Genomic DNA, 27953 nt, shown 5'->3' on the forward strand with positions numbered 1-27953 from the left:
GACTTGTCAGTATTCAATTTACTTGTACAGTAAAAGGCCAAACAACCACATACAACAACAGTGAATTCCACTGAAATGAAAAGCAAACTTAACTTAACACCAGAATGAGAAAGGGCATAGACATACATATAGACAAAAACCATAACGCCTCCCAAAGGGCAACCTATTCCCTACATAGTGCACTACCTATGACCAGATCCCAATGGGGCAGTGGTCAAAAATAGTGCAGCATATACGGAATAGGGTGCCATTTGGAACATACACCCAGTCTTTTAGTCCCCTGGTCCTCTTCTCGTCCATCATCACCAGCCAGGAGACTTGTGTCAAAGGACAGAAAGCTGCTGATAAACCTCACACAATTCTGCAAACCAGCTGCAGGAGGAATGTATGTGTCTATTCCCTATGGTGCATTATGGGGAACAGGGTGCCTTTTGGGACACACATTGTCTGTACATACAGGACCACCGAAGACATCTGTTTTTACAGAATGAGTCGCTACGCTCACCGTCGACTTCCACGACGTGAAACACTAACAGCCAATTAAAACTAAAACAGCAACATGCATGTACAGATACTCACTCACCTAGCCGATGTGTTCACGAAGCAGACCTGGGTTCAAATAGTATTCAAAATCATTTCAAATATTTTAGCTGGTGTTATTAACCAATAGAATCATCTCAAAACAGCAAACCCCACCCATATGGCACTCCTGGCAGGCTAAAGCAAATGCTGAAACCGTATGAAAGATTTTGACTACTATTTGAACCCAGGTCTGGAAGTAAGGGGGTCCCATCAGTTAGCGGGGAGAAAACTATCCATCTATGTAGCATGTGCAAAAGCCATGGCCATAATCTCTCAATCTCAATACAAATAAAATAATATATTAAATTAACATGAAAAAGAAACATCCCTTCTTTATAGGTAAATGCTATAGAACATACAAGACCAAAACATTGGAATGTCCTGCCACTGTCTTGCTTTCCACACACACAGAGCAAAGCCATTCATTTAACTCCCTTCTCCCAGCTCAGTTCAAAATCAGCTACTGTTATTAACCCGTGGCTTGACAGAGAAAAAATACACTTCAACAGGGAAACTGTTCAAGGACTCAAGCTTGGCCACCCTAAAACCAGATTTCTACCATGTAGTACTCATAAAACAAGTGTTTTCTACCATGTAGTACTCATAAAATAAGTGTTTTCTACCATGTAGTACTCATGTAACAAGGGATTTCTACCATGTAGTACTCATAAAACAAGTGTTTTCTACCATGTAGTACTCATAAAACAAGTGTTTTCTACCATGTAGTACTCATATAACAAGTGTTTTCTACCATGTAGTACTCATGTAACAAGGGATTTCTACCATGTAGTACTCATAAAACAAGTGTTTTCTACCATGTAGTACTCATGTAACAAGGGGTTTTCTACCATGTAGTACTAATATAACAAGTGTTTTCTACCATGTAGTACTCATAAAACAAGTGTTTTCTACCATGTAGTACTCATAAAACAAGGGATTTCTACCATGTAGTACTCATAAAACAAGTGTTTTCTACCATGTAGTACTCATAAAACAAGTGTTTTCTACCATGTAGTACTCATGTAACAAGGGGTTTTCTACCATGTAGTACTCATGTAACAAGGGGTTTTCTACCATGTAGTACTCATGTAACAAGGGGTTTTCTACCATGTAGTACTCATAAAACAAGTGTTTTCTACCATGTAGTACTCATAAAACAAGGGATTTCTACCATGTAGTACTCATAAAACAAGTGTTTTCTACCATGTAGTACTCATAAAACAAGGGATTTCTACCATGTAGTACTCATAAAACAAGTGTTTTCTACCATGTAGTACTCATAAAACAAGTGTTTTCTACCATGTAGTACTCATGTAACAAGGGGTTTTCTACCATGTAGTACTCATGTAACAAGGGGTTTTCTACCATGTAGTACTCATGTAACAAGGGTTTTCTTTTGTTAAATGTCCCTGTAGAAAGTTAAAAGGTAGTACTCGTTTTTGTATTCGTTCCTTTTTATTACACACAAAAATGTGTATTTCCTTCTCCACCCTGGAGTGTAACATGTTATAATTGAATATGTATCTATAAAGTGTCTTATACATTGTTGTATACTAGTACAGTCCCCAATAAATATCCTCACAACTATCACTTCATAATCTTATCTGTTGGTCCACTTTGTCTGATGAGCAGAGTTCAGAGTTACCGTAAAATGTCTATGAAAAGTTTTGTATGAAAATCTTTTCTTCGATCAAACTGATAGACTTGTCCGTCAGCATCGCCTCGCTGTTCACAAACTTGTACCCAAACAGTTTCATCGTGGGTCCACAAACCCTCTGCACCACCTGGGCTAGTTTGTACGGTATGCTGAACCTCCATTTCTCCACTTGCTCAGAGGAGTTCTTCTGTGTTGAATACACTCCACTAGCTTCATTGGAAGCCTGGGTGTTCTTTAACACCCAGTCTTTCACCTGAGGAGTGAACGGGATCCCGGTGAACTTGTACATCTCCGCTGCCTTCCTCATAGGGAATCTAGCGATATCCTCGTACCGTACTAGCATGTACCTCCGCCTCAGCCAAGACGGCTGCCTCAGGCCGACCTCCGCAGACATCCTGATGTTGTCGCAGTTGCCTTTCAGCTTCCTCACCTCGTCGTCGTCAACGGGCACGTCTCCGTCCACCGCCCACTTCTTCCAGTTGTTGTACTTGGCGGAGAAGGCCACCATGCGGGAGGCCAGAACCGCCCTGGGGTCCCTCACCAGCTGGATGAACTTGATGTCCAGACGAGGGTCCTCGGCGAGGGGTCTCAGGGTCTCCAGCTGGCGCACCCGGACGGATTTAATGGTCCTGTGCTCCTTCTGCTGGCATGACTCGGACGCCGTGGTCAGGTTGAGGGGACCACACTTCCTGGTCCGGCAATGGTAGCGTTCAAAGACTTTCTTAACGAACGGGCTACAGACGGACTCCTCACAGAGAGAGCTGCTAGATTCTCTCCTGAACAGGGCTGAGGTGACGTGGTCTACAGGAAGTGGGTCAATAAAGCTCTCCAGAGGGGTGAAGTCACACAGGAAGAGCCCCTGGAGGACTTCCCGGTAGGCCCGGGCGGCGGCTGTGGCGTTGGTCCCGCCGCTCTCTAATGTCAGCGACCTCTCCACGTGCCACAGCGGCTCGAACAGGTAGAACATGTTGTCTCCCTGCTGGTTGAAGAACTCGCCCACGAAGGAGGAGCCTGTCCGCGTGGTGGCCAATAGGAGGATGTGCTTTCTGTTTCCAGCTGACCCTATGACCTCTGACCTACAATACAGCAGAAAATACAAAACGTTATTGTCCAATGTCAATCGGATCGGATATTTAGAAAAAACAACATTATTCCCAACCACTTGGACATCACACATACAAATACTGATCAGGAGTGGGGACACCACTATGCTAGCTTCAGGAAGGTCTTTACTGAGATCAAACATGATACGTTAAGTACTGTTAGTGTCAATCAATCACATATATTTTATAAATGCCTTTTTTACATCAGCAGTTGTCACTAAGTGCTTTACAGACACCCAGTCTAAAACCCCAGAGAAGAAGCAATGCAGAGGCAGAAGCACAGTAGGAACAACTCCCTGGAAGGCAGGAACATAGAGAGGAACCAGTCTCTGAGGGGTGGCCAGTCCTCTCCTGGCTGTACTGGGTAGAGAGGAGCCAGGCTCTGAGGTGTGGCCAGTCCTCTACTGGCTGTACAGGGTAGAGAGGAGCCGGGCTCTGAGGGGTGGCCAGTCCTCTACTGGCTGTACAGGGTAGAGAGGAGCCGGGCTCTGAGGGGTGGCCAGTACTCTCCTGGCTGTACAGGGTAGAGAGGAGCCGGGCTCTGAGGGGTGGCCAGTACTCTCCTGGCTGTACAGGGTAGAGAGGAGCCGGGCTCTGAGGGGTGGCCAGTCCTCTACTGGCTGTACAGGGTAGAGAGGAGCCGGGCTCTGAGGGGTGGCCAGTACTCTACTGGCTGTACAGGGTAGAGAGGAGCCGGGCTCTGAGGGGTGGCCAGTCCTCTACTGGCTGTACAGGGTAGAGAGGAGCCGGGCTCTGAGGGGTGGCCAGTACTCTACTGGCTGTACTTGGTAGAGAGGAGCCGGGCTCTGAGGGGTGGCCAGTCCTCTACTGGCTGTACAGGGTAGAGAGGAGCCAGGCTCTGAGGTGTGGCCAGTCCTCTACTGGCTGTACTGGGTAGAGAGGAGCCGGGCTCTGAGGGGTGGCCAGTCCTCTACTGGCTGTACAGGGTAGAGAGGAGCCAGGCTCTGAGGGGTGGCCAGTCCTCTCCTGGCTGTACAGGGTAGAGAGGAGCCGGGCTCTGAGGGGTGGCCAGTCCTCTCCTGGCTGTACAGCGTAGAGAGGAGCCGGACTCTGAGGGGTGGCCAGTCCTCTCCTGGCTGTACAGGGTAGAGAGGAGCCGGGCTCTGAGGTGTGGCCAGTCCTCTCCTGGCTGTACTGGGTAGAGAGGAGCCGGGCTCTGAGGGGTGGCCAGTCCTCTCCTGACTGTACTGGGTAGAGAGGAACCAGGCTCTGAGGGGTGGCCAGTCCTCTCCTGGCTGTACTGGGTAGAGAGGAGCCGGGCTCTGAGGTGTGGCCAGTCCTCTCCTGGCTGTACTGGGTAGAGAGGAGCCGGGCTCTGAGGGGTGGCCAGTCCTCTCCTGGCTGTACTGGGTAGAGAGGAGCCGGGCTCTGAGGGGTGCCCAGTCCTCTCCTGGCTGTACTGGGTAGAGAGGAGCCGGGCTCTGAGGGGTGGCCAGTCCTCTCCTGGCTGTACTGGGTAGAGAGGAGCCGGGCTCTGAGGGGTGGCCAGTCCTCTCCTGGCTGTACTGGGTAGAGAGGAGCCGGGCTCTGAGGGGTGGCCAGTCCTCTCCTGGCTGTACTGGGTAGAGAGGAACCGGGCTCTGAGGGGTGGCCAGTCCTCTCCTGGCTGTACTGGGTAGAGAGGAACCGGGCTCTGAGGGGTGGCCAGTCCTCTCCTGGCTGTACTGGGTAGAGAGGAGCCGGGCTCTGAGGGGTGGCCATTCCTCTCCTGGCTGTACTGGGTAGAGAGGAGCCGGGCTCTGAGGGGTGGCCAGTCCTCTCCTGGCTGTACTGGGTAGAGAGGAGCCGGGCTCTGAGGGGTGGCCAGTCCTCTCCTGGCTGTACTGGGTGGAGAGGAGCCGGGCTCTGAGGGGTGGCCAGTCATCTCCTGGCTGTACTGGGTGGAGAGGAGCCGGGCTCTGAGGGGTGGCCAGTCCTCTCCTGGCTGTACTGGGTAGAGAGGAGCCGGCCTCTGAGGGGTGGCCAGTCCTCTCCTGGCTGTACTGGGTAGAGAGGAACCAGGCTCGGAGGGGTGGCCAGTCCTCTCCTGGCTGTACTGGGTAGAGAGGAGCCGGGCTCTGAGGGGTGGCCAGTCCTCTCCTGGCTGTACTGGGTGGAGAGGAGCCGGGCTCTGAGGGGTGGCCAGTCCTCTCCTGGCTGTACTGGGTAGAGAGGAGCCGGGCTCTGAGGGGTGGCCAGTCCTCTCCTGGCTGTACAGGGTAGAGAGGAGCCGGGCTCTGAGGGGTGGCCAGTCCTCTCCTGGCTGTACAGGGTGTAGATTTAGGAGTACATGTAGCCATTAAGGCCAGACTGCTTGTCTTACTGTATGATAAATAGTATATCATGCTACACACACAAACCTCTGCTCGGTGTAGTTCTCCAGGCGTCTCTTCATGAGGGTGAAGACAGGGTCCAGCTTGCTCAGGGTAGAGAAGGAGGAGCCATTCAACTTCAGGAGACCCAGGGCTGAGGCTGAGGCAGAGTTACTGGGCTGAAGGGGTGTCTGGGGGGTCTGCTTTGGGGTGAGCTTGTCTGAAACCCTACAAGACAGGGTTGGCAGTGTTAAGCAACATGTTTTATAGTTTTACAAGACCATCGTATCCACACACAGTGAAATCAATTAAAGGTAAGTAAACAATCTATACAATTGAAACATGACTACTTCATCCAATCAGACGACTTGGAAAACACAGCATGACACTTGAGGCCGAGTAGCTGAAACGAATGTCCCAAACACACCGCTATGAATAAAGGTGAGTCTGTTCCAATCTGAGGGAGATCAGTATAACAGACAGGCCTAACGCATACACACACACACACACACACACACACACACACACACACACACACACAGAGACACACACACACACACACACGCACAGACACACACGCACACACAGACACACACGCACACACACACACACACACACACACACACACTTACACACACACACACACACACACACACACACACACTCCCTCTGTTGATCATGGAGATGGGCTTAGGTTTACCGTGAGATAATGTTGTTTTCCTTCTCTATGATGACCAGTGCCACAATGAAGACAAGGGAGATTGTGTATTTCATCCTCATTCTGTGATGAAGCTGTGTCGGGATCTGCTGCTGTCACGGAATGTCTTCTTTAATAGCTTCTGCCAATCTCCTTCTCTTCTCCAGACTCCCGCTGCCTATTCAAACAGTCCTCCGGTTGATCCTTGTTGTATTTTACATCGTAAACACGGCTGCATCGTTCTGCAAAATGAAATGAACACGCTACAGTACTGTAAACAAGAACACAAACGACTTCAACTGTTACAGTATAGAGGACTTCAACTGTTATAGTATAGAGGACTTCAACTGTTATAGTATAGAGGACTTCAACTGTTATAGTATAGAGGACTTCAACTGTTACAGTATAGAGGACTTCAACTGTTATAGTATAGAGGACTTCAACTGTTACAGTATAGAGGACTTCAACTGTTACAGTATAGAGGACTTCAACTGTTACAGTATAGAGGACTTCAACTGTTATAGTATAGAGGACTTCAACTGTTACAGTATAGAGGACTTCAACTGTTACAGTATAGAGGACTTCAACTGTTACAGTATAGAGGACTTCAACTGTTACAGTATAGAGGACTTCAACTGTTATAGTATAGAGGACTTCAACTGTCAACTGTTACAGTATAGAGGACTTCAACTGTTACAGTATAGAGGACTTCAACTGTTATAGTATAGAGGACTTCAACTGTTACAGTATAGAGGACTTCAACTGTTACAGTATAGAGGACTTCAACTGTTATAGTATAGAGGACTTCAACTGTTACAGTATAGAGGACTTCAACTGTTACAGTATAGAGGACTTCAACTGTTACAGTATAGAGGACTTCAACTGTTACAGTATAGAGGACTTCAACTGTTACAGTATAGAGGACTAACTGTTAGAGGGACTTCAACTGTTACAGTATAGAGGACTTCAACTGTTATAGTATAGAGGACTTCAACTGTTACAGTATAGAGGACTTCAACTGTTACAGTATAGAGGACTTCAACTGTTACAGTATAGAGGACTTCAACTGTTACAGTATAGAGGACTTCAACTGTTACAGTATAGAGGACTTCAACTGTTACAGTATAGAGGACTTCAACTGTTACAGTATAGAGGACTTCAACTGTTACAGTATAGAGGACTTCAACTGTTACAGTATAGAGGACTTCAACTGTTATAGTATAGAGGACTTCAACTGTTACAGTATAGAGGACTTCAACTGTTACAGTATAGAGGACTTCAACTGTCAACTGTTACAGTATAGAGGACTTCAACTGTTACAGTATAGAGGACTTCAACTGTTATAGTATAGAGGACTTCAACTGTTATAGTATAGAGGACTTCAACTGTCAACTGTTACAGTATAGAGGACTTCAACTGTTACAGTATAGAGGACTTCAACTGTTACAGTATAGAGGACTTCAACTGTTACAGTATAGAGGACTTCAACTGTTACAGTATAGAGGACTTCAACTGTTACAGTATAGAGGACTTCAACTGTTACAGTATAGAGGACTTCAACTGTTATAGTATAGAGGACTTCAACTGTTACAGTATAGAGGACTTCAACTGTCAACTGTTACAGTATAGAGGACTTCAACTGTTACAGTATAGAGGACTTCAACTGTTATAGTATAGAGGACTTCAACTGTTACTAGTATAGAGGACTTCAACTGTTACAGTATAGAGGACTTCAACTGTTACAGTATAGAGGACTTCAACTGTTACAGTATAGAGGACTTCAACTGTTACAGTATAGAGGACTTCAACTGTTACAGTATAGAGGACTTCAACTGTTACAGTATAGAGGACTTCAACTGTTACAGTATAGAGGACTTCAACTGTTACAGTATAGAGGACTTCAACTGTTACAGTATAGAGGACTTCAACTGTTATAGTATAGAGGACTTCAACTGTTACAGTATAGAGGACTTCAACTGTCAACTGTTACAGTATAGAGGACTTCAACTGTTACAGTATAGAGGACTTCAACTGTTATAGTATAGAGGACTTCAACTGTTATAGTATAGAGGACTTCAACTGTCAACTGTTACAGTATAGAGGACTTCAACTGTTACAGTATAGAGGACTTCAACTGTTATAGTATAGAGGACTTCAACTGTTACAGTATAGAGGACTTCAACTGTTATAGTATAGAGGACTTCAACTGTTACAGTATAGAGGACTTCAACTGTTACAGTATAGAGGACTTCAACTGTTACAGTATAGAGGACTTCAACTGTTATAGTATAGAGGACTTCAACTGTTACAGTATAGAGGACTTCAACTGTTACAGTATAGAGGACTTCAACTGTTATAGTATAGAGGACTTCGATTGTTACAGTATAGAGGACTTCAACTGTTATAGTATAGAGGACTTCAACTGTTACAGTATAGAGGACTTCAACTGTTACAGTATAGAGGACTTCAACTGTTACAGTATAGAGGACTTCAACTGTTACAGTATAGAGGACTTCAACTGTTACAGTATAGAGGACTTCAACTGTTACAGTATGGAGGACTTCAACTGTTACAGTATAGAGGACTTCAACTGTTACAGTATAGAGGACTTCAACTGTTATAGTATAGAGGACTTCAACTGTTACAGTATAGAGGACTTCAACTGTTACAGTATAGAGGACTTCAACTGTTACAGTATAGAGGACTTCAACTGTTACAGTAAAGTTTACATAAATTATTATAGTATAGTTGTGTTAGATTATATCTTCTGAAAACGAATCTGTTGATAACCAGTCAAGGAGGAAAAAGTATCCCAGGTTCTACATACAGTATGCTATAGTATAGCTTGATGTAAATGTATCAGTGCCTCGTCGCTTGGTCAGCATGTTGGTGGTTTGAGGTGGGAGTTTAATAGCTGTGTTTATGGACCAGCTTCCCGTCAATTGGTGTCGGACCCATTTTCGGAGACGATAATATCATTTCATACCACAGTGGTGTAAGAATAGAAAGCGTTAGAGTGGTTTCACAGGGGGAATTTAATCTGCTACATCCCTTGGGTCTGTCTGTGTTTTCTTTAGGGCTACAGGGGGATTTCAAGAACCCACCCACAATGCAAAGTGTTGAAAGCTGGTGTCCCTCTAGAGATAAAACAATGTTTGCTTGGACTGAGCCTCTCTCTGTCTCTCAATCTCTCTGTCTCTCAATCTCTCTGTCTCAAATCAATTACAATAATATTTAATATTGCATATAGGTCGATCATATTGCATCTACATGGCGATAATAGCATAAAAATGTGTTGTAACATGACCCATACACAGAGGAACAAAATATCTAGGCTTTGAATGCAACCAAAACTGTCAAACACGACATGCCAAAGGTATGTGGACCCCTGCTCGATGAACATCTCATTCCAAAATCATCGACAAACCATTTCTGTATGGACCTCGCTCTGTGCACAGGGGCATTGTTATACTGAAACAGCCGTTGTTGCTCCAACACATTTCCACTTCACAGTAACAGCGCTTGCAGTTGACCGGGGCAGCTCTAGCAGGGGGCAGCTCTAGCAGGGGACAGCTCTAGCAGGGGGCGGCTCTAGCAGGGGGCGGCTCTAACAGGGGGCGGCTCTAGCAGGGGGCAGCTCTAGCAGGGGCAGCTCTAGCAGGGGCAGAAAGTCACTGAGCTCTTCAGTATGGGCCATTCTACGGACAATGTTTGTCTATGGAGATTGCATGGTTGTGTGCTCGAGTTTATACACCTGTCAGCAACGGGTGTGGCTGAAATAACCTAATCCACTGTTGTCCATGTAATGTATGTCACCAAGGTACCCAATCCACCAGCTGCTCCTTTACGTCAGCACTCAATGAGGTATTTTAAGAGAAGACTCAAGAGCACTCAGTGACATGTCCAGCAGGCTACTAGAACAAACCACAGTCTGGTGAAGACGTACTGTAGCCTGGTCTCAGATATGTTGGTGCTGTCTTACCAACCCCTAATTATTTATTCAATGATGGAGATAGGAGTTCACAAGTTAATACAAACAGATCTGGGACCAGGCTATTCATGGGTTGTTGATTTCCTTCACAATATTGTTTTGAACGTTTGTTTTGGACTGAGCATTCTACTCAATGTATCGTCACTGAGCACCGATGAAGATTTCATCAAAAGTGCATTACAGTGGCTTGTAAATACCATGGCATTCAAAAGGAGGCAAATAATTAGTGGGGAAACCTTTTGTCATCATTTTGATGTCACCAGATTGACTTTAGATGCAGTATAACGTTAACTAGCTAGCTAAGATTGAGGGGAGGCCACCGGATTTTAGCTAGCTAGCGTCAGCATTGCCAGCTATTCTTTAAGAACTTTGCTAGCTAATGACAACATTGACATCTCTCTAAAGTAAATTTGACTAGATGATAATGCTAGCAAAGATATTTCCTACTAAATATTTGACTACTTTAGCAATTTCATCGCATTTCCAGCTACTGTAGTGTAAATGTATCCTCCGTCCAGAATGACTGCGCTTATCACCACTTTAAAAGGATCTGCCCCTTTTTTACATTTTCGCTTTAAAATGACATACCCAAATCTAAGTGCCTGTAGTTCAGGACCTGAAGCAAGGATACGCATATTCTTGATACCATTTAAAAGGAAACACTTTGAAGGTTGTGGAAATGTGAACTGAATGTAGGAGAGAATATAACAGATCTGGTAAAAGATAGTACAAAGTAAAAGCCAAACGTTTTTTTTGTACCATCGTCTTTGAAATGCAAGAGAAAGGCCATAAAGTATTATTCCAGGCTAAGCACAATTTAGATTTTGGCCACTAGATGGCAGCAGTGCATGTGCAAAGTTTTAGACTGATCCAATGAACCATTGTATTTCTGCTCAAAATGTTGTATCAAGACTGCCCAAATGTGCCCAATTGGTTTACTGATAACTTTTCAAGTTCCTAATTGTGTACTCTCCTCAAACAATAGCATGGTATTATTTCACTGTAACAGCTACTGTAAATTGGACAGTGCAGTTAGATTAACAAGAATTTAAGCTTTCTGCCAATATCAGATATGTCTATGTCCTGGGAAATGTTCTTGTTACTTACATCCTCATGCTAATCACATTAGCGCACATTAGCTCAACCGTCCCAAGGATGGGACACCGATCTGTAGAGATCCTTAAGGCACCACTGTGGCGCCGCCGGCAGAGGGCGGCTTGATAATGTTCTTGTTACTTACATCCTCATGCTAATCACATTAGCGCACATTAGCTCAACCGTCCCGAGGATGGGACACCGATCTGTAGAGATCCTTAAGGCACCACTGTGGCGCCACCGGCAGAGGGCGGCTTGAGAATGTTCTTGACGGGACCGAGTGACGGAGGTGCTATGAATAGCGAAGAAGGGCTTTCATTATTCCAACAGAGAGCTCCCAGACGGAGCACCTAAACAGTGACCTAACACTGCAGTAAAACAGTTACCTTTGAACGGGGGATATATGGGAAACAGCACAGAGGCAGAAAGTAAACCGAAATGGAAGGGGGAAAACCTGCTTGTCACGGGGCCATAAATTGTAACCATTATGAGACTGTGAGAGTGTGAGCAAGCAGAACTGCAGCAGGATATAAAACCTGGTATCGGTCCCAAATGAACCCCTATTCCCTTTATAGTGCACTATTTTTGTCCACTATTCCCTTTAAAGTGCACTACTTTTGACCACTATTCCCTTTATAGTGCACTACTTTTGACCACTATTCCCTTTATAGTGCACTACTTTTGACCACTATTCCCTTTATAGTGCACTACTTTTGACCACTATTCCCTTTATAGTGCATTATTTTTGACCACTATTCCCTTTATAGTGCATTATTTTTGACCAGTATTCCCTTTAAAGTGCACTACTTTTGACCAGGGCCCATTGTAGGGAATAGGGTCCCATTTGGGATGCATCCCTAGCTGTACCTGGCTTGCAGAGTGAGTAGAGTCTATCCATTGAAGACAAAGACGGATGTAATGAGGCCTATTTAGGGATATCCTGCCCATTCTGCTGAAGGATTACTATAATGTTACTGTTGGGATAATGTTAGCTTGGCTTTAATCCCTGACTAATGATCCAAGATGAAACGGGCGATCTGGGGTTTAAACTAAACCAAAGCGGTCAACGCACCACTGTTTGTCTTTGGTAAACAACTGAAGGATGTGGCTGGAGAAATGTAACCACTCTTAAATTAAGTTATATTCTTCAAATATCAATGGCTATTATATCATTCAGAAAAATAAATGGATGTACCAATTCCAGATTGCCCCTTTAAACTCACTGCCTGCCATTAGAAAGGGTATCTTACATGATGAGAGACTGTGGCTGTTCACCCACAGTAACAATTACTACATTGCCCCTTTAAACTCACTGCCTGGCATTAGAAAGGGTATCTTACATGATGAGGTTCACCCACAGTAACAATTACTACATTGCCCCTTTAAACTCACTGCCTGGCATTAGAAAGGGTATCTTACATGATGAGAGACTGTGGCTGTTCACCCACAGTAACAATTACTACATTGCCCCTTTAAACTCACTGCCTGCCATTAGAAAGGGTATCTTACATGATGAGAGACTGTGGCTGTTCACCCACAGTAACAATTATTACATTGCCCCTTTAAACTCACTGCCTGCCATTAGAAAGGGTATCTTACATGATGAGAGACTGTGGCTGTTCACCCACAGTAACAATTACTACATTGCCCCTTTAAACTCACTGCCTGCCATTAGAAAGGGTATCTTACATGATGAGAGACTGTGGCCATTCACCCACAGTAACAATTACTACATTGCCCCTTTAAACTCACTGCCTGGCATTAGAAAGGGTATCTTACATGATGAGAGACTGTGGCTGTTCACCCACAGTAACAATTACTACATTGCCCCTTTAAACTCACTGCCTGGCATTAGAAAGGGTATCTTACATGATGAGAGACTGTGGCCATTCACCCACAGTAACAATTACTATATTGCCCCTTTAAACTCACTGCCTGCCATTAGAAAGGGTATCTTACATGATGAGAGACTGTGGCCTTTCACCCACAGTAACAATTACTACATTGATTGAGGTGATGATTGACGTGAACATGTACATCATTATTGAACCGGTTTGATATAATGGCCCATTCAATGAACAGAGACGGGTTAACCCGTTGTCTATGTGTCTGCCACCACAACTACCATGGTTTTGTGACAAACCAGCTGTAGGCCCGACAGCACTATGGTCTCTTTCTATTCACATGTCTATCTAATATCGATATCGGGAAAAGTGTATAAACATGAGGCAGAACTTGTAAACCATCTGATTTGAATCGTATAGCTGGCTAAAACTTGTAAACTGTATGTTTCAAAAGGCACATCTGTGTGTGTGTGAAGGTCAGTTCATTAGGTCCCTCTAATGGTTGCTATAGTAACCCGTGATCATTAATACTGTGTCCTAAATGTCACCCGATTCGCTACATAGTGTACAACTTCTGACGAGCGCCCCTAAAGAGGTGCCCTATATGGGGAACAAGGAGCAATTAGGGCCACATAATGTGGAAATGTCAGTTTATGAGGTCCCCCTGGCAGTAGCTACAATAAAAGGCTGTGATCATTAAGTAGGGGCTCCCGAGTGGCGAAGGGGTCTAAGGCACTGAATCTCAGTCCTAGAGGTGTCATTACAGACCCTGGTTTGATTCCAGGCTGTATCGCAACCGGCCGTGATTGCGAGTCCCATAGGGTGGCACACAATTGGCCCAGTCTCGTCCAGGGTTAGGGTTTGGCCAGGGTAGGCCGTCATTGTAAATAAGAATTTGTTCTTAACTGACTTGCCTAGTTCAATAAAGGTTAAATAAATATAAATGTCATGTTCGTTGTAAGGATCGGACCAAGGCGGAGTGGTATACGTACATTCTCTTTATTAACTGAATGAACACCGAACAAACCAACAAAATAACAACCAAACCGTGACACTATTCAAAAGTAGTGTACTATATAGGGTGCCATTTGATCCATATGGAGGAGTCAGCCAGGCCTTGGATCTTTCACGGTCTCAGGATACTTTTATTGTCACGCCCTGACCTTAGATATCTCTGTTTTTCTATATATTTTGGTTAGGTCAGGGTGTGACTAGGGTGGGTACTCTAGTTTGGTATGTCTAGGGTTTTTGTATGTCTAGGGTTTTTGTATGTCTAGGGTTTTGTATTTCTAGGGTTTTGTATGTCATGGGATTTTGTATGTCTAGGGTTTTTGTATGTCTAGGGGTTTGTATGTCTAGGGTTTTTGTATGTCTAGGGTTTTGTATTTCTAGGGTTTTGTATGTCATGGGATTTTGTATGTCTAGGGTTTTTGTATGTCTAGGGTTTTTGTATGTCTAGGGTTTTGTATGTCTAGGGTTTTGTATTTCATGGGGTTTTGTATGTCATGGGGTTTTGTATGTCTAGGGTTTTGTATGTCATGGGTTTTGTATGTCTAGGGTTTTGTATGTCATGGGGTTTTGTATGTCTAGGGTTTTGTATGTCTAGGGTTTTGTATGTCTAGGGTTTTGTATGTCTAGGGTTTTGTATGTCTAGGGTTTTGTATGTCTAGGGTTTTGTATGTCTAGGGTTTTGTATGTCATGGGGTTTTGTATGTCATGGGGTTTTGTATGTCATGGGTTTTGTATGTCTAGGGTTTTGTATGTCATGGGGTTTTGTATGTCATGGGGTTTTGTATGTCTAGGGTTTTGTATGTCTAGGGTTTTGTATGTCTAGGGTTTTGTATGTCATGGGGTTTTGTATGTCTAGGGTTTTTGTATGTCTAGGGTTTTGTATGTCTAGGGTTTTGTATGTCATGGGGTTTTGTATGTCTAGGGTTTTGTATGTCTAGGGTTTTGTATGTCTAGGGTTTTTGTATGTCTAGGGTTTTGTATGTCTAGGGTTTTGTATGTCTAGGGTTTTGTATGTCTAGGGTTTTGTATGTCATGGGGTTTTGTATGTCATGGGTTTTGTATGTCATGGGGTTTTGTATGTCATGGGTTTTGTATGTCATGGGGTTTTGTATGTCTATGTTGGCATGATATGGCTCCCAAACAGAGACAGCTGTTTATCGTTGTCTCTGATTGGGGATCATATTTGGGTAGCCATTTTCCTCATTTGGGGTGTGGGATCTTGACTATGTTTGCCTGTCAGCACTATTTTGAATAGAGCCTCCTAAGTATGGGATTATAATGATGACAGAACTACACCAGCTTGTATTTTGACGTTTGTGGTTTTGCACATTGATATTCGTGTTTGCAAGTACAATTAGCAAATGTGTAATTGAATTTTGCAAAGTTGTATCACGATGAGTTAAATATTTAACAACGGCCGAAAACTTGTGACTTGACATTTTCAGAATTATTACAAATCCATTTAAAGAGTACGAATATTCTGCTGTGAATCCAAAAATACACTTGCAGACATTGAATCTGCATGCGCTCAGGAGTTCTCTCAATGTTGTCACGTTACCAAGAGATTAAAACCAAATCAAATTGTATTTGTCACATGCACTGAATACAACAGGTGTAGTAGACCTTACAGTGAAATGATTACTTACAAGCCCTTAATTAACCAACAACGTAGTTTTAAGAAAAATACCTAATAGATAATAATAAAAACAGCAGTAATAAGCTTGTAGAAAGAGACTTACACAAGTAAAATATGTTTTGATTTGAGCAGCTCTGTGGACAGGACCTTTTACTCCAGACCAGTAAAATATGTTTTGATTTGAGCAGCTCTGAGGACAGGACCTTTTACTCCAGACCAGTAAAAGATGTTTTGATTTGAGCAGCTCTGAGGACAGGACCTTTTACTCCAGACCAGTAAAAGATGTTTTGATTTGAGCAGCTCTGTGGACAGGACCTTTTACTCCAGACCAGTAAAAGATGTTTTGATTTGAGCAGCTCTGAGGACAGGACCTTTTACTCCAGACCAGTAAAATATGTTTTGATTTGAGCAGCTCTGAGGACAGGACCTTTTACTCCAGACCAGTAAAATATGTTTTGATTTGAGCAGCTCTGAGGACAGGACCTTTTACTCCAGGCCAGTAAAAGATGTTTTGATTTGAGCAGCTCTGAGGACAGGACCTTTTACTCCAGGCCAGTAAAAGATGTTTTGATTTGAGCAGCTCTGAGGACAGGACCTTTTTTTGACTCCAGACCAGTAAAAGATGTTTTGATTTGAGCAGCTCTGAGGACAGGACCTTTTACTCCAGGCCAGTAAAAGATGTTTTGATTTGAGCAGCTCTGAGGACAGGACCTTTTACTCCAGACCAGTAAAAGATGTTTTGATTTGTGCAGCTCTGAGGACAGGACCTTTTACTCCAGACCAGTAAAAGATGTTTTGATTTGTGCAGCTCTGAGGACAGGACCTTTTACTCCAGACCAGTAAAAGATGTTTTGATTTGTGCAGCTCTGAGGACAGGACCTTTTACTCCAGACCAGTAAAAGATGTTTTGATTTGTGCAGCTCTGAGGACAGGACCTTTTACTCCAGACCAGTAAAATATGTTTTGATTTGAGCAGCTCTGAGGACAGGACCTTTTACTCCAGACCAGTAAAAGATGTTTTGATTTGAGCAGCTCTGAGGACAGGACCTTTTACTCCAGACCAGTAAAAGATGTTTTGATTTGAGCAGCTCTGAGGACAGGACCTTTTACTCCAGACCAGTAAAAGATGTTTTGATTTGTGCAGCTCTGAGGACAGGACCTTTTACTCCAGACCAGTAAAAGATGTTTTGATTTGAGCAGCTCTGAGGACAGGACCTTTTACTCCAGACCAGTAAAATATGTTTTGATTTGAGCAGCTCTGAGGACAGGACCTTTTACTCCAGACCAGTAAAATATGTTTTGATTTGTGCAGCTCTGAGGACAGGACCTTTTACTCCAGACCAGTAAAAGATGTTTTGATTTGAGCAGCTCTGAGGACAGGACCTTTTACTCCAGACCAGTAAAAGATGTTTTGATTTGAGCAGCTCTGAGGACCTTTTACTCCAGACCAGTAAAATATGTTTTGATTTGAGCAGCTCTGAGGACAGGACCTTTTACTCCAGACCAGTAAAAGATGTTTTGATTTGAGCAGCTCTGAGGACAGGACCTTTTACTCCAGACCAGTAAAAGATGTTTTGATTTGAGCAGCTCTGAGGACAGGACCTTTTACTCCAGACCAGTAAAAGATGTTTTGATTTGAGCAGCTCTGAGGACAGGACCTTTTACTCCAGACCAGTAAAAGATGTTTTGATTTGTGCAGCTCTGAGGACAGGACCTTTTACTCCAGACCAGTAAAAGATGTTTTGATTTGAGCAGCTCTGAGGACAGGACCTTTTACTCCAGACCAGTAAAAGATGTTTTGATTTGAGCAGCTCTGAGGACAGGACCTTTTACTCCAGACCAGTAAAATATGTTTGAGCAGCTGATTTGTGCAGCTCTGAGGACAGGACCTTTTACTCCAGACCAGTAAAAGATGTTTTGATTTGAGCAGCTCTGAGGACAGGACCTTTTACTCCAGACCAGTAAAAGATGTTTTGATTTGAGCAGCTCTGAGGACCTTTTACTCCAGACCAGTAAAATATGTTTTGATTTGAGCAGCTCTGAGGACAGGACCTTTTACTCCAGACCAGTAAAAGATGTTTTGATTTGAGCAGCTCTGAGGACAGGACCTTTTACTCCAGACCAGTAAAATATGTTTTGATTTGAGCAGCTCTGAGGACAGGACCTTTTACTCCAGACCAGTAAAAGATGTTTTGATTTGAGCAGCTCTGAGGACAGGACCTTTTACTCCAGACCAGTAAAAGATGTTTTGATTTGAGCAGCTCTGAGGACAGGACCTTTTACTCCAGACCAGTAAAAGATGTTTTGATTTGAGCAGCTCTGAGGACAGGACCTTTTACTCCAGACCAGTAAAAGATGTTTTGACCAGTAAAAAAGATGTTTTGATTTGAGCAGCTCTGAGGACAGGACCTTTTACTCCAGACCAGTAAAAGATGTTTTTTGTGATTTGAGCAGCTTTTACTGAGGATGTTTTGAGGACCTTTTACTCCAGACCAGTAAAAGATGTTTTGATTTGTGCAGCTCTGAGGACAGGACCTTTTACTCCAGACCAGTAAAAGATGTTTTGATTTGTGCAGCTCTGAGGACAGGACCTTTTACTCCAGACCAGTAAAAGATGTTTTGATTTGTGCAGCTCTGAGGACAGGACCTTTTACTCCAGACCAGTGGTGGAAAAAGTCCCCAATTTATTCATAAAGTAAAAGTAAAGATACCTTATTAGAAAATGACTGAAGTAAAAGTAAAGATATCTTAATAGAAAATGACTTGAGTAAAAGTAAAGATATATTAATAGAAAATGACTGAAGTAAAAGTAAAGATATCTTAATAGAAAATGACTTGAGTAAAAGTAAAGATATCTTAATAGAAAATGACTTGAGTAAAAGTAAAGATATCTTAATAGAAAATGACTGAAGTAAAAGTAAAGATATCTTAATAGAAAATGACTTGAGTAAAAGTAAAGATATCTTCAGTAAAAGTCTAAAAGTATTTGTTTTTAAATATACTTAAGTAACAAAAGTAAATGTCATTGATAAAATATATTTAAGTATCAAAGTAAAAGTATAAATCATTTCTTAATATTAAGCAAACCAGGTGGCATCATTTTATTAAAAATATATATATATTTAAGGAGAGCCAGGGGCACGCTCCAACACTCAGATATCCTTTACAAATGAAGGGTGTGTTTAGTGAGTCCACCAGATAAGAGGCTGTAGGGATCACCAGGAATGTTCACTGGGGATGTGTGTTACCAGGGCGGCAGGGTAGCCTAGTGGTTAGAGCGTTGGACTAGTAACCGGAAGGTTAAGGTACAAGCTGACAAGGTACAAATATGTTGTTCTGCCCCTGAACAAGCAGTTAACCCACTGTTCCTAGACCAGTTAACCCACTGTTCCTAGACCAGTTAACCCACTGTTCCTAGACCAGTTAACCCACTGTTCCTAGACCAGTTAACCCACTGTTCCTAGACCCACTGTTCCTAGACCAGTTAACCCACTGTTCCTAGACCAGTTAACCCACTGTTCCTAGACCAGTTAACCCACTGATCCTAGACCAGTTAACCCACTGTTCCTAGGCTGTCATTGAAAATAAGAATTTCTTCTTAATTCTTAATTGACTTGCCTAGTTAAATAAAGTTTTTTTTTTTAATTAGACAATTTTTATTGTCCTTCTAAGCATTCAAAATGTAATGAGTACTTTTGGGTGTCAGGGAAAATGTTTGGAGTAAAAAGTACATAATTTTCTTTAGGAATGTAGAAAAATAAAAGTTGTCAAAAATATAAATAGTAAAGTAAAGTACAGATACCCAACAAAACGACTTAAGTAGTACTTTCAAGTATTTTTACTTAAGTACTTTACACCACTGCTCCTGAGAAATCAGTTCCCTGAACTATGGAAATAAAGACAGTCACCTTCTACAGTCGTGGCCAAATGTTTTGAGAATGACACAAATATTAATTTTCACAGCCTGCTGCCTCAGTTTGTATGATGGCAATATGCATTCAAGAAGAGCGGTTCAATTGTTGTGAAGAAGGCTTCAGGGCACCCAAGAAAGTCCAGCAAGCACCAGGACCATCTCCTAAAGTTGATTCAGCTGCGGGATCGGGGCACCACCAGTACAGAGCGTGCTCAGGAATGGCAGCAGGCAGGTGTGAGTGCATCTGCACACACAGTGAGGCAAAGACTTTTGAAGGATGGCCTGGTGCCAAGAAGGGCAGCAAAGAAGCCACTTCTCTCCAGGAAAAACATCAGGGACAGACTGATATTCTGCAAAAGGTACAGGGATTAGACTGCTGAGGACTGGGGTAAAGTAATTTTCTCTGATGAATCCCCTTTCCGATTGTTTTGGGCATCCAGAAAAAAGCTTGTCTGGAGAAGACAAGGTGAGCGCTACCATCAGTCCTGTGTCGTGCCAACAATAAAGCATCCTGAGAACATTCATGTGTGGAGTTGCTTCTCAGCCAAGGGAGTGGGGCCACTGACAATTTTGCCTAAGACACACCATGGATAAAGAATGGTACCAACACATCCTCTGAGAGCAACTTCTCCCAACCATCCAGAACAATGCCTTTTCCAGCACGATGGAGCACCTTGCCATAAGGCAAAAGTGATAACTAAGTTGCTAGGGTAACAACATTTCGATATTTTGGGTCCATGGCCAGGAAACTCCCCAGACCTTAATCCCATTGGGAACTTGTGGTCAATACTCAAGAGGCGGGTGGACAAACAAAAACCCACAAATTCTGACAAACTCCAAGCATTGATTATGCAAGAATGGGCTGCCATCAGTCAGGATGTGGCCCAGAAGTTAATTGACAGCATGCCAGGGCGGATTGCAGAGGTCTTGAAAAAGAAGGGTCAACACTGCAAATATTAACTCTTTGCATCAACTTCATGTAATTGTCAATAAAAGCCTTTGACACTTATGAAATCCTTGTAATTATACTATCAGTATTCCATAGTAACATCTGTCAAAAATATCTAAAGACACTGAAGCAGCGAACTTTGTGGAAATTAATATTTGTGTCATTCTCAACATTTTGGGCCAAGACTGTATATATAAACTCTATGTAATTTATTAGGTAAATCACCAATGTTTCGTTATAACTGTGCCTTCTTCAGGGCCTGGATGGTGACACACTTCTGCTTCAAGCTGCCTGCCTGAATACGGAGGCCTTCAGTGGTACCTTCCCTTCGATTACAGCTAGAGTCTCATTATCTCTGTCTCGTAACCATTTAACATGTACAGTATGTAACCACTCAGATTCATACAAACTGCTGCAAACACAACAACTGACTCGTATTCACTTGTCCATGGCTGCGTTTAGACAGGCAGCCAAATTCGGATCTTTTTTCCAACAATTGGTATTTTTTCAGATCAGATCAGAGCCTATGTTTGAAAGCAGTGCACTATACAGGCAATAGGAGCCATTTGGGACACAACCCAGAGATACGCCAGCTGCCATTAAAGCTGAGGATGAAGCTCTTGTTGTAACTCCCGACCCAAATACACTGCAGCCTTGGTGTATTTTAGACATTTTCACTCTGACACTATAGTCTTTGACATTAGGTTTGTGCTTTGTCATAACAGACTTCCAGTCATGGTGCCATCGCTAGTTAGCATTAGCTTGCGAAACTACCTCTAACTTCCTTTGTGCCATCGCTATTTAGCATTAGCTTGAGAAACTACCTCTAACTTCCGTTGTGCCATCGCTATTTAGCATTAGCTTGAGAAACTACCGCTAACTTCCTTTGTGCCATCGCTAGTTAGCATTAGCTTGAGAAACTACCTCTAACTTCCTTTGTGCCATCGCTAATTAGCATTAGCTTGAGAAACTACCTCTAACTTCCTTTGTGCCATCGCTAGTTAGCATTCGCTTGCGAAACTACCTCTAACTTCCTTTGTGCCATCGCTAGTTAGCATTAGCTTGCGAAACTACCTCTAACTTCCTTTTTGCCATCGCTAGTTAGCATTGGGTTGCGAAACTACCTCTAACTTCCTTTGTGCCATCGCTAGTTAGCATTGGTTTGCGAAACTACCTCTAACGTCCTTTGTGCCATCGCTAGTTAGCATTCGCTTGCGAAACTACCTCTAACTTCCTTTGTGCCATCGCTAGTTAGCATTAGTTTGCGAAACTACCTCTTAACTTCCTTTGTGCCATCGCTAGTTAGCATTAGCTTGAGAAACTACCTCTAACTTCCTTTGTGCCATCGCTAGTTAGCATTAGCTTGAGAAACTACCTCTAACTTCCTTTGTGCCATCGCTAGTTAGCATTAGCTTGCGAAACTACCTCTAACTTCCTTTTTTGTCATCGCTAACACTACTACCTCTAACTTCCTTTTTGCCATCGCTAGTTAGCATTGGGTTGCGAAACTACCTCTAACTTCCTTTGTGCCATCGCTAGTTAGCATTGGTTTGCGAAACTACCTCTAACGTCCTTTGTGCCATCGCTAGTTAGCATTCGCTTGCGAAACTACCTCTAACTTCCTTTGTGCCATCGCTAGTTAGCATTGGTTTGCGAAACTACCTCTAACGTCCTTTGTGCCATCGCTAGTTAGCATTAGTTTGCGAAACTACCTCTTAACTTCCTTTGTGCCATCGCTAGTTAGCATTAGCTTGAGAAACTACCTCTAACTTCCTTTGTGCCATCGCTAGTTAGCATTGGCTTGCGAAACTACCTGTAACGTCCTTTGTGCCATCGCTAGTTAGCATTGGCTTGCGAAACTACCTCTAACGTCCTTTGTGCCATCGCTAGTTAGCATTAGCTTGCGAAACTACCTCTAACTTATTTTATTCTGGATGCAGAGGCATCAAAATGGTATCCATGCATTCATCCAAAATCCCAGTATACCTGATGTTCCCCCCTTTCTGTCTTCTGAATACCCATGATGCCTCAGATTTCCTATCTATTGTTTTGGTGCTATGAAGGCTGAGTTCCAACACCCTGTTGCAACCCCTGTCTGCCTCAGGCTGCTACAGTCCAAAAGACTGCGAATCTTAACTCCCAAAATGATTAGACAAATCCCGTGAAACCCTCTCAATAAGTGAATGAGTTATAGGACGTAGAGTAAAAGTTTTGAATTGGAACTAGACCCAGCACTCACTGTTGACGTGGACTAGTTGGTAATCACAAGTTGGACTTACACAGAGTACACTGAGTCTGTGTTTTCTCCAGAGAGGAAATCTCCCTCTGACCATCTCTGTCTTACACCGTCTGCCCACATGACACAGACACAAACGTCTCTCACAGAGTTCAGACTGTAAAACAAACTTCTGGCCTGAGATCACAGCATTGTGATCTTTTTCAGCTCCCGAGTGCAAGAGGCATCACTACAGTCCCTGGTTTGAATCCAGGCTGTATCACATCTGGCTGTGATCGGGAGTCCCATAGGGCAGCGCACTATTGGCCCAGCGTTGTCTGGGTTTGGCCGTCATTGTAAATAAGAATTTGTTCTTAACTGACTTGCCTAGTTAAATAAAGGTTAAAAAAATCTATGGATTTCAAGTCACTAAGCAGGGGCACAGCCATGGGGGGGGTATAATAGGCTTGTGGGTGGGTTCTTAACTAACCTGTCTAGTTAAATTTATATTTTACTTTTTTTTAGGTCACAGGTTAATGTTTATTGTCAATAGTCTTGACTTGGAGGCAGAAATGAGACGCTTCCGCTTGTTTGGCCAGCTGTAAAGTCAAAATGATCTATATTGTAAATGTAAGGTTAGGGTTAGGAAGTAGGGTTAGCAGAGTGGTTAAGGTTAGGGTTAGGAATTATGGTTAGCAGAGTGGTTAAGGTTAGGGTTAGGTTTAAAATCAGATTGTATGACTTTGTGGCTGTGCCAGCTAGTGACCACTCTGTAGAGCTGCCTCCAATACATGAATCATCTCAATAAATGCCGACCAGCCCTAGAGTCACCTGCACGTCAGCTGGTCAGAGACTGACAACTCTCCTGGCCTGTTTGGATCCCTGCCATGCCAAGGCCTAAGGTGTAACATGTTACTCATTGGAAAACCATTGTACTCTCCCAAAGGGTTGTTGGTGCGTAAAACCAGTCAGTCACAATACAGTTTGTCCACACAGAGAGGTCCCAGTGTCCCTCAACTGGTCAGTCACTAAAGATCCCAACCCAGGCCTTTTTTAAGTTCACTCTGTGGCTCTTTCCCAATTCATCCTTTCTTGATTCCCTGCGTCTTTTCTCCTCAAAACACATTGGAGGATTAGGTCAGAAGGGATGGACCTTGGATCTTTTCCTCCAACGCTGTTTCATATAGCCACAGACCACAGCCAATGGGAGACATGCTATCCTCATATAGCCACAGACCACAGCCAATGGGAGACATGCTATCCTCATATAGCCACAGACCACAGCCAATGGGAGACATGCTATCCTCATATAGCCACAGACCACAGCCAATAGGAGACATGCTATCCTCATATAGCCACAGACCACAGCCAATGGGAGACATGCTATCCTCATATAGCCACAGACCACAGCCAATGGGAGACATGCTATCCTCATATAGCCACAGACCACAGCCAATGGGAGACATGCTATCCTCATATAGCCACAGACCACAGCCAATGGGAGACATGCTATCCTTATATAGCCACAGACCACAGCCAATGGGAGACATGCTATCCTCATATAGCCACAGACCACAGCCAATGGGAGACATGCTATCCTCATATAGCCACAGACCACAGCCAATGGGAGACATGCTATCCTCATATAGCCACAGACCACAGCCAATGGGAGACATGCTATCCTCATATAGCCATTTGACCATCTGATCATTTATCACCCCAGTGTTAATCTGCAAAATTGTATTATTCGCCTACCTCCTCATGCCTTTTGCACACATTGTATATAGACTGCCCATTTTTTTTCTTTTTCTACTGTGTTATTGACTTGTTAATTGTTTACTCCATGTGTAACTCTGTGTTGTCTGTTCACACTGCTATGCTTTATCTTGGCCAGGTCGCAGTTGCAAATGAGAACTTGTTGTCAACTAGCCTACCTGGTTAAATAAAGGTGAAATAAAAAAATAAAAAATAAAATAGCCACAGACCACAGCCAATGGGAGACATGCTATCCTCATATAGCCACAGACCTCAGCCAATGGGAGACATGCCATCATCATATAGCCACAGACCTCAGCCAATGGGAGACATGCCATCATCATATAGCCACAGACCACAGCCAATGGGAGACATGCCATCATCATATAGCCACAGACCACAGCCAATGGGAGACATGCCATCATCATATAGCCACAGACCTCAGCCAATGGGAGACATGCCATCATCATATAGCCACAGACCTCAGCCAATGGGAGACATGCCAGGGGAAATGAGAAGGGAAATGCATTGAGAGCTTCCTGATGATTGCTTAACAATTGCCCATGACTGGATGAAGATTGCTTCATTTGTTATTTGTCATACGGGTGGTTTTTGGCATAGTTTAATAACACCACGTGACTGTGTTGGGTCCAACGGTTGTTCTCTGACATGTTGTATTTGTATCTTCAGTAAAAACTCTACTACACTACATGTACAACATTGTCGCTAAGTCCCATAGCATTAGCTATAGAATGGAATAGCTTTTTTAATTTGTACCTTTATTTAAACTAGGCAAGTCAGTTAAAAACAAGTTCTTATTTTCAATGACAGCCTACCCCTAGACAAATCCGGAACAATTGTGAGCCGCCCTATGGGACTCCCAATCCTAGCCGGATGTGATACAGCCTGGATTTGAACCAGGGACTGTAGTGACACCTCTTGCACTGAGATGCAGTGCCTTAGACCGCTTGCGCCACTAGGGATCATAGATTACTGTGCAAACCATCAAAAGAACATCTACAAAAATAGTATTTTCTTACAAATGGTTTCATGATTTATAATGTAAGCCAGTACACACCAATTATCTGAGCTTATTATCCCGTAGAAGCGTGGTGTCAGAAAGAACTCATCTTTATAGAGCTGCCATCGAAACATTCACAACCCACCGAGGCGTATGACACATTTGATGATCAGCTCATGAAGGAACCACCATCTCCCCATTTATCAGCATGTTACAAATGCTTTTCATGGATGCCTCCTTCTTAAGGCTCAAATGGGATTGTTTATTTATTTATTTTTTAAATGAAAGGGGACTGAAGATAGAAGAGCCAGCATGACAATCACATTTGTAACCATTTCTCTGTGTGAAATTTCAATTAATGCAGTCAGCGAAGCTTGAAGAGCATATGGTTTAATTTTCACCTGTTCTAGTGGTGCAAAGCAGTGTGTCAAGTGAAATCTTGAATCATTTCAGAATAGAAACTATCAGCTGTTTTATTTGAGTTTTTTTACCCTACCTTGACAAAGTAATTAACAGTTTACCATTGCAGGTACATTAGGTGACCATAGGCACCACAGACATATAGCAACATGACTTCACTTCGGGTGATTTTGCCTTACCCCTATCAACAGACGTTTAGCTTAACATACTGTAATACTGTAATTACACAGGGCTATTTAAAGCATGATAAAGTAAAGGCTGTGCCCCATGCCTCTATGGCAGGTTGCCTCATATTTACAGAGAGCAGTTCAGTGGTACTCTGTAATGGATCTAGCCTGGACTCAGATATGTTTGTGCTGTCTTACCAAACCCTATGGTCAAGAAAGTACAAACAGATTTGGGACCAGGCTAAGATTAAGATGACTTTATTGCTGAATTGCACACAAGGTCCAACCGACAAGTCACTTCTGCCTTTAACCAACCCCTCCGAAGGAAACACATACATGTACAGGTTTTGGAGCAGCGCTGTCACACTGGGTGTCCCGGGAGCTGTTGTTGAGAGGGGTTAAGTGCCTTGGTCAAGAGCACAACGGCAGGTAATGCCTCTAGGACTTGACACCAGCAACCTTCCAGGTTGCCAGCTCACTTCCAGAAAGATTTGTCCTATCAGACCCGGGATTCAAACCAGCAACCTTGCGGCCACTGGCCCGCCTCTAACCACTCTAGGCTACCTGCCGCACCAGGCTGTATTGGATCTTGACAGGCTGGCACATTGACAGAGGGCAGAGCTGGTCTCATATCACTGTGGGTTGTTTGATACCCTAGAAGTTCTCATCCATTGGTGATGCTTCCAGCTCATGCAGGTATGTCCAGACAGTAAAATATAGTGTTTGGTCTTTAGAAATCAAGCCAAGGGCTATCAGGTAAGATACAACACAAATCCTGTGTAGTCAACCAGATACAGTACATCATTTATACAGCAGGAAGTCCTTATACAGTAATTAGTTAATAGGCTAGTAATAAAGTAGGAATACGTCATCAATAAATCATCAATAGACCATGCCATGTTATTTGTTCTCAAATAATGAAAAGTAGCAAAGACTTTTTTTAAATAATGAAAACACTAAAGCAACAACTTAAAAAAATAATGAAAACATTTATAAAAAAGAAATTTGTTTAAAACGGAGCATTCCTTACCATTTTATTTTGACGCTCTCAAGCAACCAGTCGCCTAATCGACAGTTGTGCGCTCGCTAGGTTCCCTCATGGTCTACTCTTCCAAAAGCACGCTGCCTTATTCACGAACAAAAGGCACCTTGTGTGGGAAAAGTTGATAAACTCCTCCATGTCCGTTAGGCTATTTCTAATATCCCCAAGATGATTCCATAGACGAAGGTGGACTACAAAAATACGCGAACAAACTTTGACATTTTAGAAAGAAAAGTTTAGAAATACAAAAAAGTATTTTTCTCAAAATGTCCACACGAAAAATAAAGGGGGAAAAATCGGATCAATAATGAGATGAAATAAACTTGTGAAGATATATGTAACAAACAAACAAAAAAACGCATTAACGGTTGAATTATTATTATTTTACATCTCTAATCCCAACGAAAGGGCAAGAACACACCGTGACCGAGTGTGCCGCTCTTCCTCTAAAAATGGACACTGTAGTCACATGTGGAGAGGTTGGCCCCTCACCCATCGCTGTTTTTACATAGCCGAATATAGAGGGCCACTCTTTCTCTGTCT

The 27953-nt window shown here is 43.3% G+C and overlaps 2 protein-coding genes across 2 annotated transcripts in view; one reads left to right on the forward strand and one right to left on the reverse strand.

Annotated features, from left to right (window-relative positions):
- Nucleotides 1-27891, reverse strand: LOC115119835 (carbohydrate sulfotransferase 3). The gene is made up of 4 exons (XM_065022996.1): nucleotides 27399-27891; nucleotides 6355-6593; nucleotides 5703-5882; nucleotides 1-3315 (listed from the first exon to the last, which is right to left on the reverse strand). Exons 2-4 carry the CDS (start codon nucleotides 6432-6434, stop codon nucleotides 2238-2240), a joined length of 1338 nt encoding a protein of 445 aa, XP_064879068.1. The 5' UTR covers nucleotides 6435-6593; nucleotides 27399-27891; the 3' UTR covers nucleotides 1-2237.
- Nucleotides 26734-27953, forward strand: part of ghitm (growth hormone inducible transmembrane protein) — a 41559-nt gene continuing 40339 nt past the window's right edge. Inside the window, exon 1 of the mRNA XM_065022999.1 lies at nucleotides 26734-27064. The gene's annotated coding sequence lies outside the window, so the exon portion shown is untranslated. The remainder of the gene's footprint in view (nucleotides 27065-27953) is intronic.

This window comes from Oncorhynchus nerka, linkage group LG10, assembly GCF_034236695.1.
Source record: "Oncorhynchus nerka isolate Pitt River linkage group LG10, Oner_Uvic_2.0, whole genome shotgun sequence".
In the NCBI taxonomy this organism is placed as follows: Eukaryota; Metazoa; Chordata; class Actinopteri; order Salmoniformes; family Salmonidae; genus Oncorhynchus; species Oncorhynchus nerka.